Source organism: Vicia villosa, linkage group LG3, assembly GCF_029867415.1.
Source record: "Vicia villosa cultivar HV-30 ecotype Madison, WI linkage group LG3, Vvil1.0, whole genome shotgun sequence".
In the NCBI taxonomy this organism is placed as follows: Eukaryota; Viridiplantae; Streptophyta; class Magnoliopsida; order Fabales; family Fabaceae; genus Vicia; species Vicia villosa.
This window is the reverse complement of record NC_081182.1, coordinates 5,867,213-5,882,085: the sequence shown is the minus strand read 5'-3', so window position 1 is coordinate 5,882,085 and position 14,873 is coordinate 5,867,213. Positions and strand designations below refer to the sequence as shown.

At 39.6% G+C, this 14,873-nt stretch overlaps 1 protein-coding gene and 1 non-coding gene across 2 annotated transcripts; both read left to right on the top strand.

The window, feature by feature from the left end:
• The first annotated feature begins 2,843 nt into the window (after positions 1-2,843).
• LOC131657459 (uncharacterized) lies at positions 2,844-13,770 on the top strand. Its single transcript, XM_058926856.1, has 8 exons — positions 2,844-2,874; positions 11,433-11,569; positions 12,119-12,199; positions 12,285-12,356; positions 12,621-12,665; positions 12,746-12,829; positions 12,976-13,079; positions 13,155-13,770. Exons 1-8 carry the CDS (start codon positions 2,844-2,846, stop codon positions 13,267-13,269), a joined length of 669 nt encoding a protein of 222 aa, XP_058782839.1. The 3' UTR covers positions 13,270-13,770.
• On the top strand, positions 10,977-11,083 carry LOC131593684 (small nucleolar RNA R71). The gene has a single exon (XR_009281069.1). It is a non-coding gene; the product is annotated as a small nucleolar RNA R71 (small nucleolar RNA).
• Positions 13,771-14,873: the final 1,103 nt, after the last annotated feature.

Sequence of the window (14,873 nt, the reverse complement as noted above, 5' to 3'; positions counted from 1 at the left end):
GTAAGGCTAGATCTACGAAAAGTTCACAACAGTTTCCAGTGTAGAAATCGTTGTGAGAAAATAAACGGTTGAATGAAAGCAGAATAAAGAAAAGCAGTTCGCGGTACAATTTCGGCAGCACTTCGTTGGCAGGAAATCAGACCGATTGAAGTGAAGTGGCTGGCTCTATTTATAGGGGAAGCTTCGCAGTTGCTTTGCGTGAAAAGAGGAGATTCTGCAGACTGGGACGTGGAGACGTGCGTCTCCGTTTCTTCAGGAAGACTTGAGACGTGCGTCTCAAGTGGAGAGTCTTTAGGGAGGTGGAGACGTGCGTCTCCCTTTTGCTGAGGTGGCAGAGACGTGCGTCTCTGCTTACTTGTGTGGCTTGGGCTGCTTTCCTTCGTGGGCTGGATTGCTTCATTGGGTCTTTGGGTCTCTTTCAGCACACTTGGCCCTTAATTGCACTCCCTTTTTACTTCAGCACCCAATTTACGTCTTTTAGGCATAGATAAGGGTCGTTTTGGCTCCATTTCTTCTCTTTTTCACAATTCGGCATAATAAGAGTGTAAAACCTGAAACAAAGCAAAAACTCGCGTAATATCATAATAAATTAACGTAATAAATGGAAAATGCTATAAATATCTATGGATTTTAAGCTAAATATACGATATAAAATCGTGTTATCAAATTCCCCCAGACTTGAACCTTTGCTTGTCCTCAAGCAAAATAATAAGATAAAGATAAATGAAACACACTTCCACCACGTCGTTCAGTCATACTCAGCTACATAGTGTTCTTATTTGAAAATAATGATAATGATTCTAGCAATAAACTTATAGTAACAACACTAAACAACTCCCAGTATGCATACCAATCCGAATCATGCCATTATAGCTCGACCTTTTTGACTCGTCATCATGTTTCACCCTTTTCATTCGCGCGCAATCACATTAAGCCCATTATCTTGACACGCACATAGCAGAGTAGTCGGTTAGTGACTATGATCCTTGTCATGGAGTTCTGGCACAATAAGTGGTATACTCCTTAGCAATCACTCGTAGATTGTGGGGAATCGGACAATAGTCCTTCCTACCAAGTTCAGTACCAGATGACTTCTGAACCAATCGACAGTGAGTTTTTAAATTCTTTGTATTTGAGATTTGCGACCGTTAGGTTAAATGATCTTGTGAGGATCACCTTACTTAGTAGGCACATTTCTTCTTATGGTTAAGCACATAATTATTATTATGAGGATCATACACTTATATTCATCGACTCTCTGCGTAGTTTGTATCTAAGACGGTGCCGACTGCTAGAATAAACTACTAAGGGTTATTTCAAAACTTAAAGTCGATGGTTTTGGTATAACGGGTATTCAAATCGGTTACGCATACTCGAGGGTTTTAGAGTGTTGGGACAATAAGGATATTGACTATATTCAGTTTCAATGCGTTGAGTGTTTGAGTAGCTTTGTATTTCTCGAACGTGTGGGGTTTGCGTTTATCGTTTAGGAGCAAAATTTTTTTGTTATGGCTCAAGAAAATGGAAGAAATTGAAATAACTACGGAATTATACATATAAGACTTAAATTCCATAAATATTCTTTATTGAATTAGAAAAACATTACAAGGAAGGGAAATAACTGAAGGGAAAAATAAAACTAAAGGAAATAGAAATAATACGACTCCCCCAGACTTAGATGATGCAATGTCCTCAGTGCATAAGAACTACTCCTCATTGTTGCGGTTTCGAGAACTGCTCGCGCCTCTTGTACGAACACGGCGACGTCTATCAGGAGGAGAGTCATTCACACGAATGTCGAGATCATGCAAATATGTAGCAATTTCAGCGTATTGACTTTCGTTCCTAATAGCATAGTCACAGTGCTCCTGTTGCATCTCTCGGATGAGCCTAATTGTTTCAGTTTGGTTTGTCTGCATAGCTTGAACAAGTTGATCTTGGCGTTGAATAGCAGCATACATGGCTTCAAGAGTGATAGGCGGAGGGTTGTTTGGAGGAGGTTGGTTGACATCAGCTTGCCCTTGGTTGAGTTCTTCTTCATTTGCATCCATAGGTTCATTAGGATGTTCTTGTTGGTTATCTTGAGGGTTGTCTTCAATAAGCCTCCAACGTTGAACATAACGGATGTTGATTCTTTCAGGGCAAGGAAGGATGACATAAGGAATAGGAACTTTGTTGACGACCAAAGTGTATCGGCCATCATGGCGGGGTGAAACCAAGTGGGAGTCACGGCAGTAGGTGAGATCGAGTGACTGAGCGGGCTTCATGAGATGTGAGAGTGAGAGGAGCTCGTCACCAAGACCTAAAGCACACGCCAAGGTAGTAATAATGCCGCCAAGCAAGAATGGATTTGTAGCGGGGGCGTTGACTAAACCTTGGATGTGTTGGAACATAAACGGTGCGGCATTGAAACGGATATTGTTAAGCGCACAGTAAAGGAAAAATAATTCATTTTGGTTTACCTTGTGGTTGTTAGATCTCGCAAAAATAGTATGCCCCAAGACACGTTGAAAATAACGTATAGCGGGGTTTTGAATGTGAGAAGCATGGAGAGCTCTCCAACCGGTAGGATTTTCTCCAGTGAGGTTGAACCAAAATTCAAAAGCAAGTTCCTCCCAAGATCGACCATTGAGTTCTTGAAAGATTGAGCGGTGAGCAATTGGTGCATGATTAAAATGCAAATATGAAGCTACGACATCTTGATCTAGAGCATATTCACGGTTGAACATCCGAAATTGGATGCTACCGGTTGAGAGTGGTTGATTTGAGGGAGTGTCGTAGTTGAAAGAACTCAAAAATTCTAAGACGAGCGGCTCATAAGTAGGTACGGGTTCGATACAAAGATGGCGGAGGCTAGATTTGGTGAGCAAACGGGTAACACCATCAATGAGACCCAAAGTTTCTAGACACTCGGTGTTCACAAATTTTGTGGGAACAACCGAACGTTCGTAGAAGGCGACATATTTTGTTCGTTGAGCATCATTGTCATCATCTCGGAAGATAATGTTTGAAAGGTCGGGAGGTGGTCGCTCGGGACGCTCACTACGGATTAATGAACGTGGAGGCATGGTGAGTATGGAAATGAAAAATAGAAATGTAGTGTAGAAAAATAGAGAAAGGTATGAAAGTTGTGAAGAAGAAGAGTGGTGGTGGTGTGGTTTTATAGTGAGGTTTGAAAATGGTGTGGTTAATGGAAAATTAAAATGGATTAATGGTGGTGTTTGAAGTTTGAATAGAATAGAGAAATGGGAAATGAATGGAATTTAAGAGGTGAATTATGGAGGATGAATGAGGTTTATGGAGTTTAAATGGAATAAATAGGGGAAGAATGAGGAAAAGTGAATTTTGAAATTCAAATTCAAAATTCAAGAGGGAAAGAAAATGGTCTGCGTGGTCAAACAGACTGCTGGCCTTGGGAGACGTGCGTCTCAGGCAGCCAGTCTGCTGGGGCAGAGCATGGAGACGTGCGTCTCCTGTCCCCTGTTTCGTGTCAGCTGGTCCCACACAAATGGAGACGGGCGTCTCCTGTTGCAGGCAGGTGGGTCACGCATGCAAGTGACCAGACAGTGCTGACAGATACCATTAATATTGTCCATCAGTTCATAACAGTGTCGAACTTTAATACTATTAACAGCAAAAGTGATAACTAGGCAAGTATATATATAGCAGTCAATAGCAGTGTAACATAACACAGTAGCAGTAATCAAAAGAATTTTGCATTTAATATTAAACCAGTACTGAGTGTTAACAGAAGCAGAAAGTAAAAGTGCAGAAAAATGAAAATCTAAACTAGTGAATAAAAATTGCTAAAACTAGAAATAAAATCTAATAGTCTAATACGGTAACATCTAGCCACGTCTATTGTTATGCTCATTAGACTGAATGTGTTTGAAAACTTCGTCGAACTGAGCATTTACGGTGTCGATAAAATCGAAGAACTGCATTTGCAAAGTGTGTAGCTCGTTGCGCACATGTTGTACATCTTGTTGTAGCGCAGTGATGGCTTGCTCGTGCGTATTCAGATTTGGCATTCTTTGATTCACCGATGCGGTAGATGTAGCGGGTTGTTGTTGCTCGAGCTCGACATCAGTCATATCAACAGTGTAATCATCAACAGAATTTTCAGAACGAGTTTCAGGCTCATACTCAGATACAGGTTCATCAATAGGAAGAGGTTCATAATCAGGAATGGGTTCATCTTCAGGAAGAGGTTCATAGTAACCAGGAGGTGTTTCAGGTTCAGACTCAGATGCAGGCATTTCCTCATCAAAATGTTCATAAGCTTGAGGAGTTTCAGGTGATGGCTCTCTCTCAGGAATCTGACCATAGTAAAGCCAGTTGGCAGGGTTGTGCACACTCGTCCTAGGATTCGGTAAGGTGAACTGATACCAGACTTTGTTATCAATGAGCAATTCAAATCGATCAGGTCCAAGGTTACCAATGATACCTCGATTAAAGCAGAAATTGATGTCCATAGAGGTATGGGTACCATAAGGTGTCAATCTAAGCAAAGGCACTCTCATTCCTATGGCATTAGCAATCATAGTGACAAATCCGCCGATCCTAATGGGTGAAACTTCGTCTTGCGTGATGCGCTCGAAGTTTGTTAGCATGAATGCGATGGCATTGACCGGGCGATTCTGAGAGGTACAAAACATGATGAACAACTCTTCTCTAGTAACTTCAGTGACATTATCAGGCTTTCCAAAAATATAGTGAGCAAGGATCTTGTGAAAGTAGCGGAAAGCAGGATTGTGGATGTTCTCAGATTGAAATTCATTCTCTTCAGGGTTGTCGTTTCCAGTGATCTTGCCCCAGTATTTTTCCAACTCCTAGTATGGAAGATTTTCTTCAGCTACTTGGGCGTATGCATCAGGTCCATGAGGTAGTTCTAACATTTCAGCAAAATCTCGGATGCAGAAATTAAACTCCATACCAAAGAGTCTAAAGAGAATAACTCCTTTTTTCAGCCCTTGTCCACAGTTTGGAAGATAGGTCAGGGAGCTCAAGAATTCCAGAGTGAGCTTCCGGTAAGTGCTAAACTTGCGGAACAAGTGAGAACCAGTCCAACCAATTTGGTTAAGCAGGTGTAGGATGCTTTCTTCGTTACCTAGTTTCACCATAGTTGGTTGGTGAGGATAGCAAGTCAAATCCATGTGTCTTCCAGCCAGCTTGTTAAATCTTGCTTCTTGTCCTCTACCACGGAACACAACTTCCATATTATCAACTTCTTGCATCGTAATTAGTAGTTAAATGAAAAACCTAGAAGTTGAAAATATTAAGATTAAGTTAGAACTAGGCTAGTGTTCATTTTTTTAAAAATAAAATTAAATAAAACAAGTTATAATAATAATTATAATTATAAAAAGGAAGTATTTTCTCGAATTAAGATAGCAGCTATAATTATAATAGTTATTATAAGATGTATGAAAAATAATAAGAAAATTAAAATCTAGAATAATTAAAAATAGAATAGTTAAATGAAAATTAAAGGTTAAAATTTTAAAAATAAAATAAAATAAAAAGAAAAAGAATAAATAAATGTGGGTTGTCTCCCACCAAGCGCTTTGTTTAATGTCGTAAGCTCGACGATTTTAAAATAGAAAACTATTTTTTCGAAAGAGCGGGCAGTTCGTCAAGTTTAAAAACTTCGATGTTTTCATCGTATTCGAGATGATGGTAATACTTAAGACGTTGCCCATTTACGACAAAAGGTTTGACGGTTTCTCCTTTGATTTCTATCGCTCCACTTGGAAATATGTTAGTTATTTCGAAAGGGCCAGACCATCTAGATCGTAACTTACCAGGAAATAATTTTAGTCTAGAATTAAATAAAAGTACTTTATCGCCTATGTTAAAATTTTTCCTAGATATACGCTTGTCGTGCCATTTTTTCGTTCGCTCTTTATAGATTTTGGCGTTTTCGTAAGCGTCTTGTCTAAGTTCTTCTAATTCGTTTATGTCCAGAAGTCGTTTCTCACCAGCGGCAGTGTAGTTTAGGTTTAAATTCTTAATGGCCCAATAGGCTTTATGTTCTAACTCTACCGGTAGGTGGCATGATTTTCCATAAACGAGTTTGAATGGGGTAGTTCCTATTGGAGTTTTGAAAGCTGTTCTATAAGCCCATAAAGCTTCATTTAGCTTGGTTGACCAATCTTTCCTAGATATAGCAACAGTTTTCTCCAATATTTGTTTTATTTCGCGGTTAGATACTTCTACTTGACCGCTTGTTTGTGGATGGTATGGTGTGGCTATTCGATGATTCACTCCATATTTTCGAAGGAGTTTCTCAAGTATTCTTGAAATGAAATGGGAACCACCATCGCTAATTACCAATCTTGGCACACCGAACCTAGGAAAGATGACGTTTTTGAAAAGTTTGATAACTACTCGTGTATCGTTTGTAGGAGAAGCAATAGCTTCTATCCATTTTGAAACGTAATCGACGGCTACGAGTATATATTGATTTCCAAACGACGACGAAAACGGTCCCATGAAGTCTATTCCCCAGACGTCAAATATTTCTACTTCTAGAATGCCTTTTTGGGGCATTTCATCGCGTCTTGAAATGTTTCCAGTTCGTTGGCATCTATCACAGCTTAGTACAGCAAAATAAACGTCTTTCCACAGGTTAGGCCAGAAAAGTCCAGATTGAAGGATTTTGGCGCAGGTTCTAGATGTGCTATGGTGTCCTCCACACGGTGCAGAATGGCAGTGTGTTATTATGCTTCTTATCTCTTCCTCGGGTACACAATGTCTAAAGATTCCATCGGGGCCTCTTTTAAACAAGAGTGGGTCGTCCCAATAGTAATGTTTTAGGTCATGGAAGAATTTCTTCTTCTGTTGGTAACTTAGATCAGGAGGAAGCACACCAGCAGCTAGGTAGTTTACGAAATCTGCATACCAAGGTGCGTCAGATCGGGCTAAAGCTATTTCAGCTAATTTGTCGGTTTCAGAGTTTGGACGGTACGGTTCGAATTCATTTGCTTCTAATTGGGCGATGAGTCTTTCATAAGGGAAATCATCGTCAATTGGTACTTGTTCGGGTTTCAGATTTTCCAATCGAGAGAGGTGATCTGCTACGACATTTTCAGTGCCCTTTTTATCTTTAATTTCCAGGTCGAACTCTTGTAGTAACAGGATCCATCTCAAAAGTCTTGGTTTAGCGTCCTTTTTGGTTAGGAGGTACCTAATGGCGGCGTGGTCAGTGTATATGATTATTTTGGCTCCTACCAGGTAAGAACGGAATTTGTCTAATGCAAATACGACAGCTAATAGTTCTTTTTCTGTCGTGGCATAATTCATCTGAGCTTCGTCTAGGGTTCTACTCGCATAATATATGACGTGTAGTTTCTTATCCTTTCTTTGTCCTAGAACGGCTCCTACAACATAATCACTTGCGTCACACATTATTTCGAAAGGTTCATTCCAGTCGGGAGGTTGCATAATTGGCGCAGAGATTAATGCTCGTTTAAGCGTTTGAAATGCTTCAGTGCATTTATCGGTGAAAATAAATTCGGCATCTTTCATAAGTAATTCAGTTAAGGGTTTGGTTATTTTAGAGAAATCCTTAATGAAGCGTCGGTAAAAACCAGCGTGTCCCAGAAAACTTCTTATTTCTCTAACGGTTTTGGGAGGTTGAAGGTTTTCGATAATTTCGATTTTTGCTTTATCAACTTCGATTCCTCTATCGGATACGATGTGTCCAAGTACAATTCCTTGTCGAACCATGAAATGGCATTTTTCCCAATTAAGGACTAGGTTTACGCTTACGCATCGTTTAAGCACCATTTCAAGGTTTTCTAAACATGTTTCAAAACTTCCTCCACAGACAGAGAAATCGTCCATAAAGACCTCCATTATTCCATCTAGGAAGTCGGCAAATATTGCCATCATGCATCTTTGGAAGGTCGCGGGTGCATTGCAGAGTCCAAAAGGCATTCGTCTATAAGCGAATGTACCATACGGACAGGTAAATGTGGTCTTCTCTTGGTCGTCAGGGTGGATAGGAATTTGGAAAAATCTGGAGAATCCATCCAGATAACAAAAATGCGAGTGTTTAGCTAGGCGTTCGAGCATTTGATCTATGAAAGGTAAAAGGAAATGGTCTTTTCGGGTAGCTTTGTTTAGCTTCCTATAGTCAATGCACATTCTCCATCCAGTTTGGGTACGTTGTGCTACAGATTCTCCTTTTGCATTAGTGATTACAGTGACTCCTCCTTTCTTTGGTACGACGTGAACAGGGCTAACCCATTTACTATCGGATATAGGATATATTATTCCAGCTTCTAGCAGTTTTTGGATTTCCTTTTTAACCACATCGCTCATAATAGGATTTATTCGCCTTTGATGTTCCCTAGAGGTTTTACTATCGTCTTCGAGCATAATGCGGTGCATACACAGAGACGGCCTTATACCTTTTAGATCTGATATGTTATATCCTAAAGCGGTAGGGTATTTTCTTAGGACATTAAGTAATTTTTCAGTCTCGGTTCGTCCTAAGTTGGCGTTCACTATAACTGGTCGGTTCAGTTCTTCGTCTAGAAATTCGTATCTAAGATCGGTAGGAAGTGTTTTCAGCTCTATAGCAGGTTTCTTAGGACCAGGTATAGGATCGGGAGTTAAAGCTAAGCATTCACTCAGGTGGTTATCTTGATATTCCTCACGCCAGTTGTCATCTTCAAGAATTGGCGGCATAGGAATTCTTAGGATCTCGGTTTCCTTATTTGGTTCGGATTTTATTTCCTTGACACACTCGTCAATTATGTCAGCAGAACAGCATGTGTCAATTATAGAAGGTGCTTTTAGGAATTGGGAAAGGATAAATTCTATTTTCTCTTCTCCTACTTCGAAAGTAAGTTTTCCTCGCTTTACATCTATAATTGCACCAGCGGTTGCTAAAAATGGTCTTCCTAATATGATCGGGATGTTAGAATCTTCTTGGATATCCATAATGATGAAGTCAGTTGGGATGTAGAATTGACCTACACGAACAGGGATATTCTCTAACATTCCTACAGGTAGGGGTGGCAAAACGGGCCGGGGCCCGCCGGGCCGCCCACGCACCCGCCAAAAATTGGCGGGTTGGGTTGGGATTTTAGGCTCGCCGCTCGCCAAAACCCGCCAACCGCCATACCCGCCCCGCCAAAGCCCGCCGCTCGCCAAAACCCGCTCCTCCTCCGAAACTCACTCTTTTTTTAGTTAATTCTAGTAATTGCAATTCTTGATGGTTTATTTTATACATTTATTTATAAATATATGTAATATTTTTTAGAGTAAATTTGTTAAAAAATTACTTTTATAAAAAATTGTTTTAAAAAATAAGTGAAAAGTTTAATTAAAAAGTAAAAAAAACATATTAATCTATTAAAAAAATATAAATAAAAATAGGCGGGTAAGCCCGCCGCCCGCCAACCCGCCATCTTGGCGGGGCGGGCATGATTTTGATGCCCATTTTACTTGGCGGGCATGCCCGCCCCGCTCGTTTTTTGACGGGCATAAGGCGAGGCGGGCGGGGCGGGCGGCCCGTTTTGCCACCCCTACCTACAGGGTACTTGACTGAACGGTCTGCTAGTTGGAGAGACATTCTCGTTGCTTTAAGCTCACCTAGATTGAGTTTCTTACAGATCGAAAGAGGCATCAAACTAACACTAGCTCCCAAGTCGCACAAGGCTTTCTCTATGATGGTTTTTCCAATTACGCAGGGTATAGAGAAACTACCAGGGTCTTTCAGTTTTGGAGGCATGTTATTTTGGATGATAGCGCTACATTCAGCGGTAAGCGTTATAGTTTCGTTATCCTCGAGTTTCTTTTTGTTTGATAAGATTTCTTTTAAGAACTTAGCGTACGAAGGCATCTCAGTTATGGCTTCTGTGAACGGTATGGTTATGTTTAATTGCTTCAGAAGTTCTACAAATCTTTTAAATTGCGCTTCGGTTTTTGATTTAGCTAATCTCTGAGGGTAAGGAATTGGTGGCTTATAAGGCGGTGGTGGAACATAAGGTTTCTCTTTTTCGGGTTCCACTTCGTTATTGTTCTCATCAGTCTTAGCAGTTTGTTCATCAGTTGTTTTCTTTTGGGTTTCCTTTGGCTCTTGTTGTGACATGGGTACGTTTTGGGTTCTAGGATCTATGGGTCCATCGTAATTCGTTCCACTTCGTATTGTTATCGCGTTCGCATGTCCTTTAGGATTGGGCTGAGGTTGAGCAGGAAATGTGCCAGCAGGGGCAGCAGTAGGTGCTTGTTGTTGAGCTACTTGTGAGATTTGAGTTTCTAACATTTTGTTATGCGTAGCTAAAGCATCTACTTTGTTCGATAATTGTTTTAGTTGCTCGCTATTGTGGATGTTTTGATTCAGGAAGTCCTTATTGGTTTGTTGTTGGGAAGCTATGAAGTTCTCCATCATGATTTCTAGATTTGACTTCCTAGGGGTGTTTTGAGCAGCTACAGGCGCTTTTTGGTAGCCAGGTGGTACAGCAGGTGCTTGTCCAGGCGCGTACAACGCATTGTTGTTCTTATAAGAAAAGTTCGGATGGTTTTTCCATCCAGGGTTGTACGTGTTAGAATAAGGGTTTCCTTGAGCGTAATTTACTTGATCGGATGGGACTCCAGTCAAGAGTTGGCATTCAGCAACTACATGTCCAGTCAATCCACAAATCTCGCAGTTAGGTGTTACAGCGGCAGCGGTGGCTGAAGGAGTGATGGTTAAGTTTTCGATCTTTTGAGTTAAAGCGTCTACTTTAGCGTTAACGCGGTCTATACCACTTATTTCGTACATTCCTCCTTTGGTTTGGGCTTTCTCTAGAGCGGCTCGTTCTCCACCCCATTGGTAATGGTTTTGTGCCATGTTCTCTATGAGTTTGTATGCTTCATCATGGGGTTTGTCCATTAATGCTCCGCCAGCAGCGGCATCTATAGTCATTTTAGTGTTATATAAGAGACCACCATAGAAAGTATGGATGATCAGCCATGGTTCGAGTCCATGATGAGGGCATATTCTAAGCATGTCCTTGTAACGTTCCCAAGCTTCGAAGAGCGATTCGTTATCTTTCTGGGTAAATCCGTTGATTTGACCTCTGAGCATAGCAGTTTTGCTAGGCGGAAAGTATCTCGCTAAGAATACTCTCTTCAATTCGTCCCACGTAGTTATGGAATTGGAAGGCAGGGATTGAAGCCACGCTCTCGCTCTATCTCTCAAAGAGAAAGGGAAAAGGCGTAATCGAATAGCTTCGGAACTAACGTTGTTGGCTTTGATAGTGTCGGCGTATTGCACGAACACGGATAAATGGAGGTTGGGGTCGTCTACAGGGCTTCCAGAGAATTGATTCTGTTGAACGGCTTGGACCAGTGAAGGTTTCAGTTCGAAATTGTTCGCCTCAATCGCAGGTGGTGCGATACTTGAATGCGGTTGAGCGCGCGAAGGAGCGGCATAGCCTCTAAATGGGTGCTAAGTATTCAAAGCTATTTATGGCAGGGTTCAGCTCATACAGGCCCAGCTTTAACACCTGTAGAAGTGTTGGTTGCAATCCATGGAATTGTTCCCGAGAAAGATGGTCTTGCACTTAAGAAGGCACGTCTTCTATCATTTTATGTACTTATGTTTATCATGTCCCGATTCCCTCCTTTCCTGCATCTGGGGATTAAAGTAAATTAGTTATCTTTTTTAGAAAGGATTCAGTTTTTTCCATAATTCTCAACAACTTATTATAGATACAAAAATTAAAAATATGGCGTATCATGTTCTTTTGCTGGTTTCACACAATTGAGTTTTGTGATAAATGGATTATTTCTCTGAGAAATTCCAATAGACTTTTTTACTCTTTTTTGGTGGGCTTCTACTTGTGAAAAGCTCTAGCATAGCGCTGTATAGACATAGTGCAATCACTGCTCTTGTGTTGTGCCTTAACAGTTTTGACCTGATGATGATTTTCTGCACCATGGTCTGCCATCTATAAAATGCAACTGTGGTTTAGTCAAATTTTGCAGTATTTTTTCATATGCCCATTACCATTTGCCTTGTCACAATTGTATTAACTGTACCATATTCATTATTTTTAGTTGTATAGAAAGCCTTAAAATTATGCTGTGACTTCTAAATTATTGTTTTGCCCTCTCTCAGATAACAGATGCTTGCTCGGCTTGTTTTGAACAACGTACAGTGTTCACTCAGCAGGTTCTGGCCAAGGCATTGAATCAGATGGTTAGTAGATTCAGTATTTACATGTTCGGCTTATAATAGTGGATCTACCGCAATTCTTTTTTGCCTGATTGTTGGAAAATTTCAGGTTGATCAAACACCGTTGCCCCTGCTTTTTATGAGAACAGTTATTCAGGCAGTTGATGCTTTCCCTGCACTGGTAAATTTCTTTTAGAAGATAAGCGGTATACTGGCATTAATGAGAATGAATTGTGAATACATTAGCTTAGTAGTTTATGAGATTTGATTCAACCATGTTTTTTTGAGTCCTTCATTTTTTGCTTACCCAAACACTCCCTTGGTACTACACTGGGAAAACGTCTTGTTTTTGTTGCACATTTTAGTGTTTGGGAGTCTTGTCTCATAATATCAGGTCCGTATGGAGAAAATGTCAACTTACACCTCTAATTTTAATGGTGTTTAGGTTGATTTTGTTATGGAGATACTCTCAAAACTTGTGACCAAACAGGTATGCTTACTTAATCTTGAATTCAAGTCATTCCGGTTAGGACTTTCGGCAGCTGATGTTTTACATTATACTGAGTGCAGGTGTGGCGTATGCCAAAACTTTGGGTTGGTTTCTTAAAATGTATATATCAGACGCAGCCACGTTCTTTTCAAGTATTGTTGCAGGTACTGTATTCTCAATTTTACACAGCATCTTGTTTATTTTTGTGATATGGTCTGATTAATGACTATATGTCGCATGCATCTGCATCCCTTATCTTTCAAGTTGGTTTCGTTGGGCTGAGTCGTAACCTTTTTGGTACTCCTTGTAGTTGCCACCTCAACAACTGGAAAGTGCACTCAACAGGCATGCTAATCTCAGAGCGCCCCTTGCTTCTTATGCCAACCAATCAACTGTAAAATCTTCAATTAGTAGGTAAGCATTTCTAGAAATGGTTATCTTCTGAATTTCGTCGGCATCAATAACTAAAATTGCAATATTAATGTACAGATCAACTTTAGTTGTTCTTGGTCTTGCAAATGAAACACATGTGCAGCAACATTTATCAGCATCATTGCACCATTCCGAGAAGGGTGCTTCAGTTAGTGGGGCAACTCTGACATGATAGTTGAGCGACTGACACAAATTTAGTCCATGGCATGACAATTTGAAAACATGATCGATGATATCGGCCAATTTCCGGGGTTTATAGGCAACCAAAGAGAAAAATCACAAATAAATAGTTCATATAGTGTGAGCCTCAACAGATTGTTTGAACCAACCAGAATGCAGCTTATTGAGTGTTTATATAACCTAGTTGAATCAAGGGCATACATTCTCAATTATATCAACAATGAGTTTCCTCTCCATGATTGGAACTTCATTCCAGTGCTCCAGGAAATCCCTCCAGCCTCCTTGCATTGATTGTATCATAGTTTTTTGCGGGTTTTCCGTTGTAACATTATTATTCATCCAATTTTGATGTTCTTTTTGGTTGCTTTTTCTGGTCATGAAATGTAACTGTCTTCATATGTGTAAGTCCATGGTCATCGTTCTCCAAAGGGTGTGATATAATCCTGAAAATGTTAAAATGCAATTAAGTTTATGAAAGAATCCTCAATTCTAATTTGGGGCGAGTTGCTAGAGCCTAGAGCTATAGGAATTACCCAATGTGATTTTTTTTCTAAGGGTGTTCATAAGTCAATTTGTTGTATTGGTAATAGGATTTGTTTCAAAAGATAGAAATTGAGATGATTTAAAATTTCTTTTACTAGCATCTAGTGGATTTAGTTTTTTTTTTTTTTTTTTTAAAATTTTAATTTTAGTTTGAGTCTGTTCAATTTCAAACTAAATGAATACATAATTTTATTTATAAATTTATCATTTGTGATCAATTTTTTAGAGTTAATATACAGCTGAAATTGTAAAGAATTTAAAGAAATCTCCAATGTGAAAAAATGTGTCAATTTATTATACATTCAATTTTTCATCAGTTTTTGGTCGCGACTTTACGTGTCTATAAATCTGGTAACTGCAAGTGCACAGTCGTGTCGTGTAGTTTTAAAAGATATCGAATCCACAGGGACTATGAATCGATCTACCGTTATCTAAGGTTACTATGTAAAGTTAGGAGTACTAAAATTTCGATTGTTCCTAAGGGAAAGTGATTGTGAGAAAATAAAGAGTAATAATAAAAGACAGGTATCAGTATGTATTTCGTTTAACTAAAGGTAATCCGAAGGTCCATTGGCTTTTGCATAATTAAATTAAAAATCTTTACTAATTCCATTGATTAAAAATCCTCGTCTCAAACTTTCGCTCTGTTGATTCAGACTACTATCCTAATCCTAATGTACGCTTTCGCCATCCCATTAGATTTTAGAAGAGCTTTTTGGAAACAATGTACTTAATAAAATGCCTATTTTACGAGGTTGTTATCTATTTAAATCTCCTAATCTCAAACTTTCGCTCTGTTGACTCAGAGCAAGCTAATAACCCTAACGTACGCTTTCGCCATCTCGCTCGAGTGTAAAAACAATTTTTGAAAATAAATAAGTTCCAATCAGTTTTAATACGCTTTCGCCATCCTTAAAACTAATGTCCTATGCCTACTATCTGGTTAAAGATCTCAAACTTTCGCTCTATTGATTTTAACCTTTGACCGTCCTAACCCCTCAAACTTTCGCTCTATTGGTTTTAAGACTTACTAATTAAATTAGACATACAAAC

Coding starts and splice junctions, on each gene's coding strand:
- LOC131657459 (XM_058926856.1), top strand. CDS start 2,844: ATGGCGGAGGCTAGATTTGGTGAGCAAACGG. Junction 12,666..12,745: donor CAAAACTTGTGACCAAACAG/GTATGCTTACTT, acceptor TACTGAGTGCAG/GTGTGGCGTATGCCAAAACT. Junction 13,080..13,154: donor GTAAAATCTTCAATTAGTAG/GTAAGCATTTCT, acceptor ATTAATGTACAG/ATCAACTTTAGTTGTTCTTG.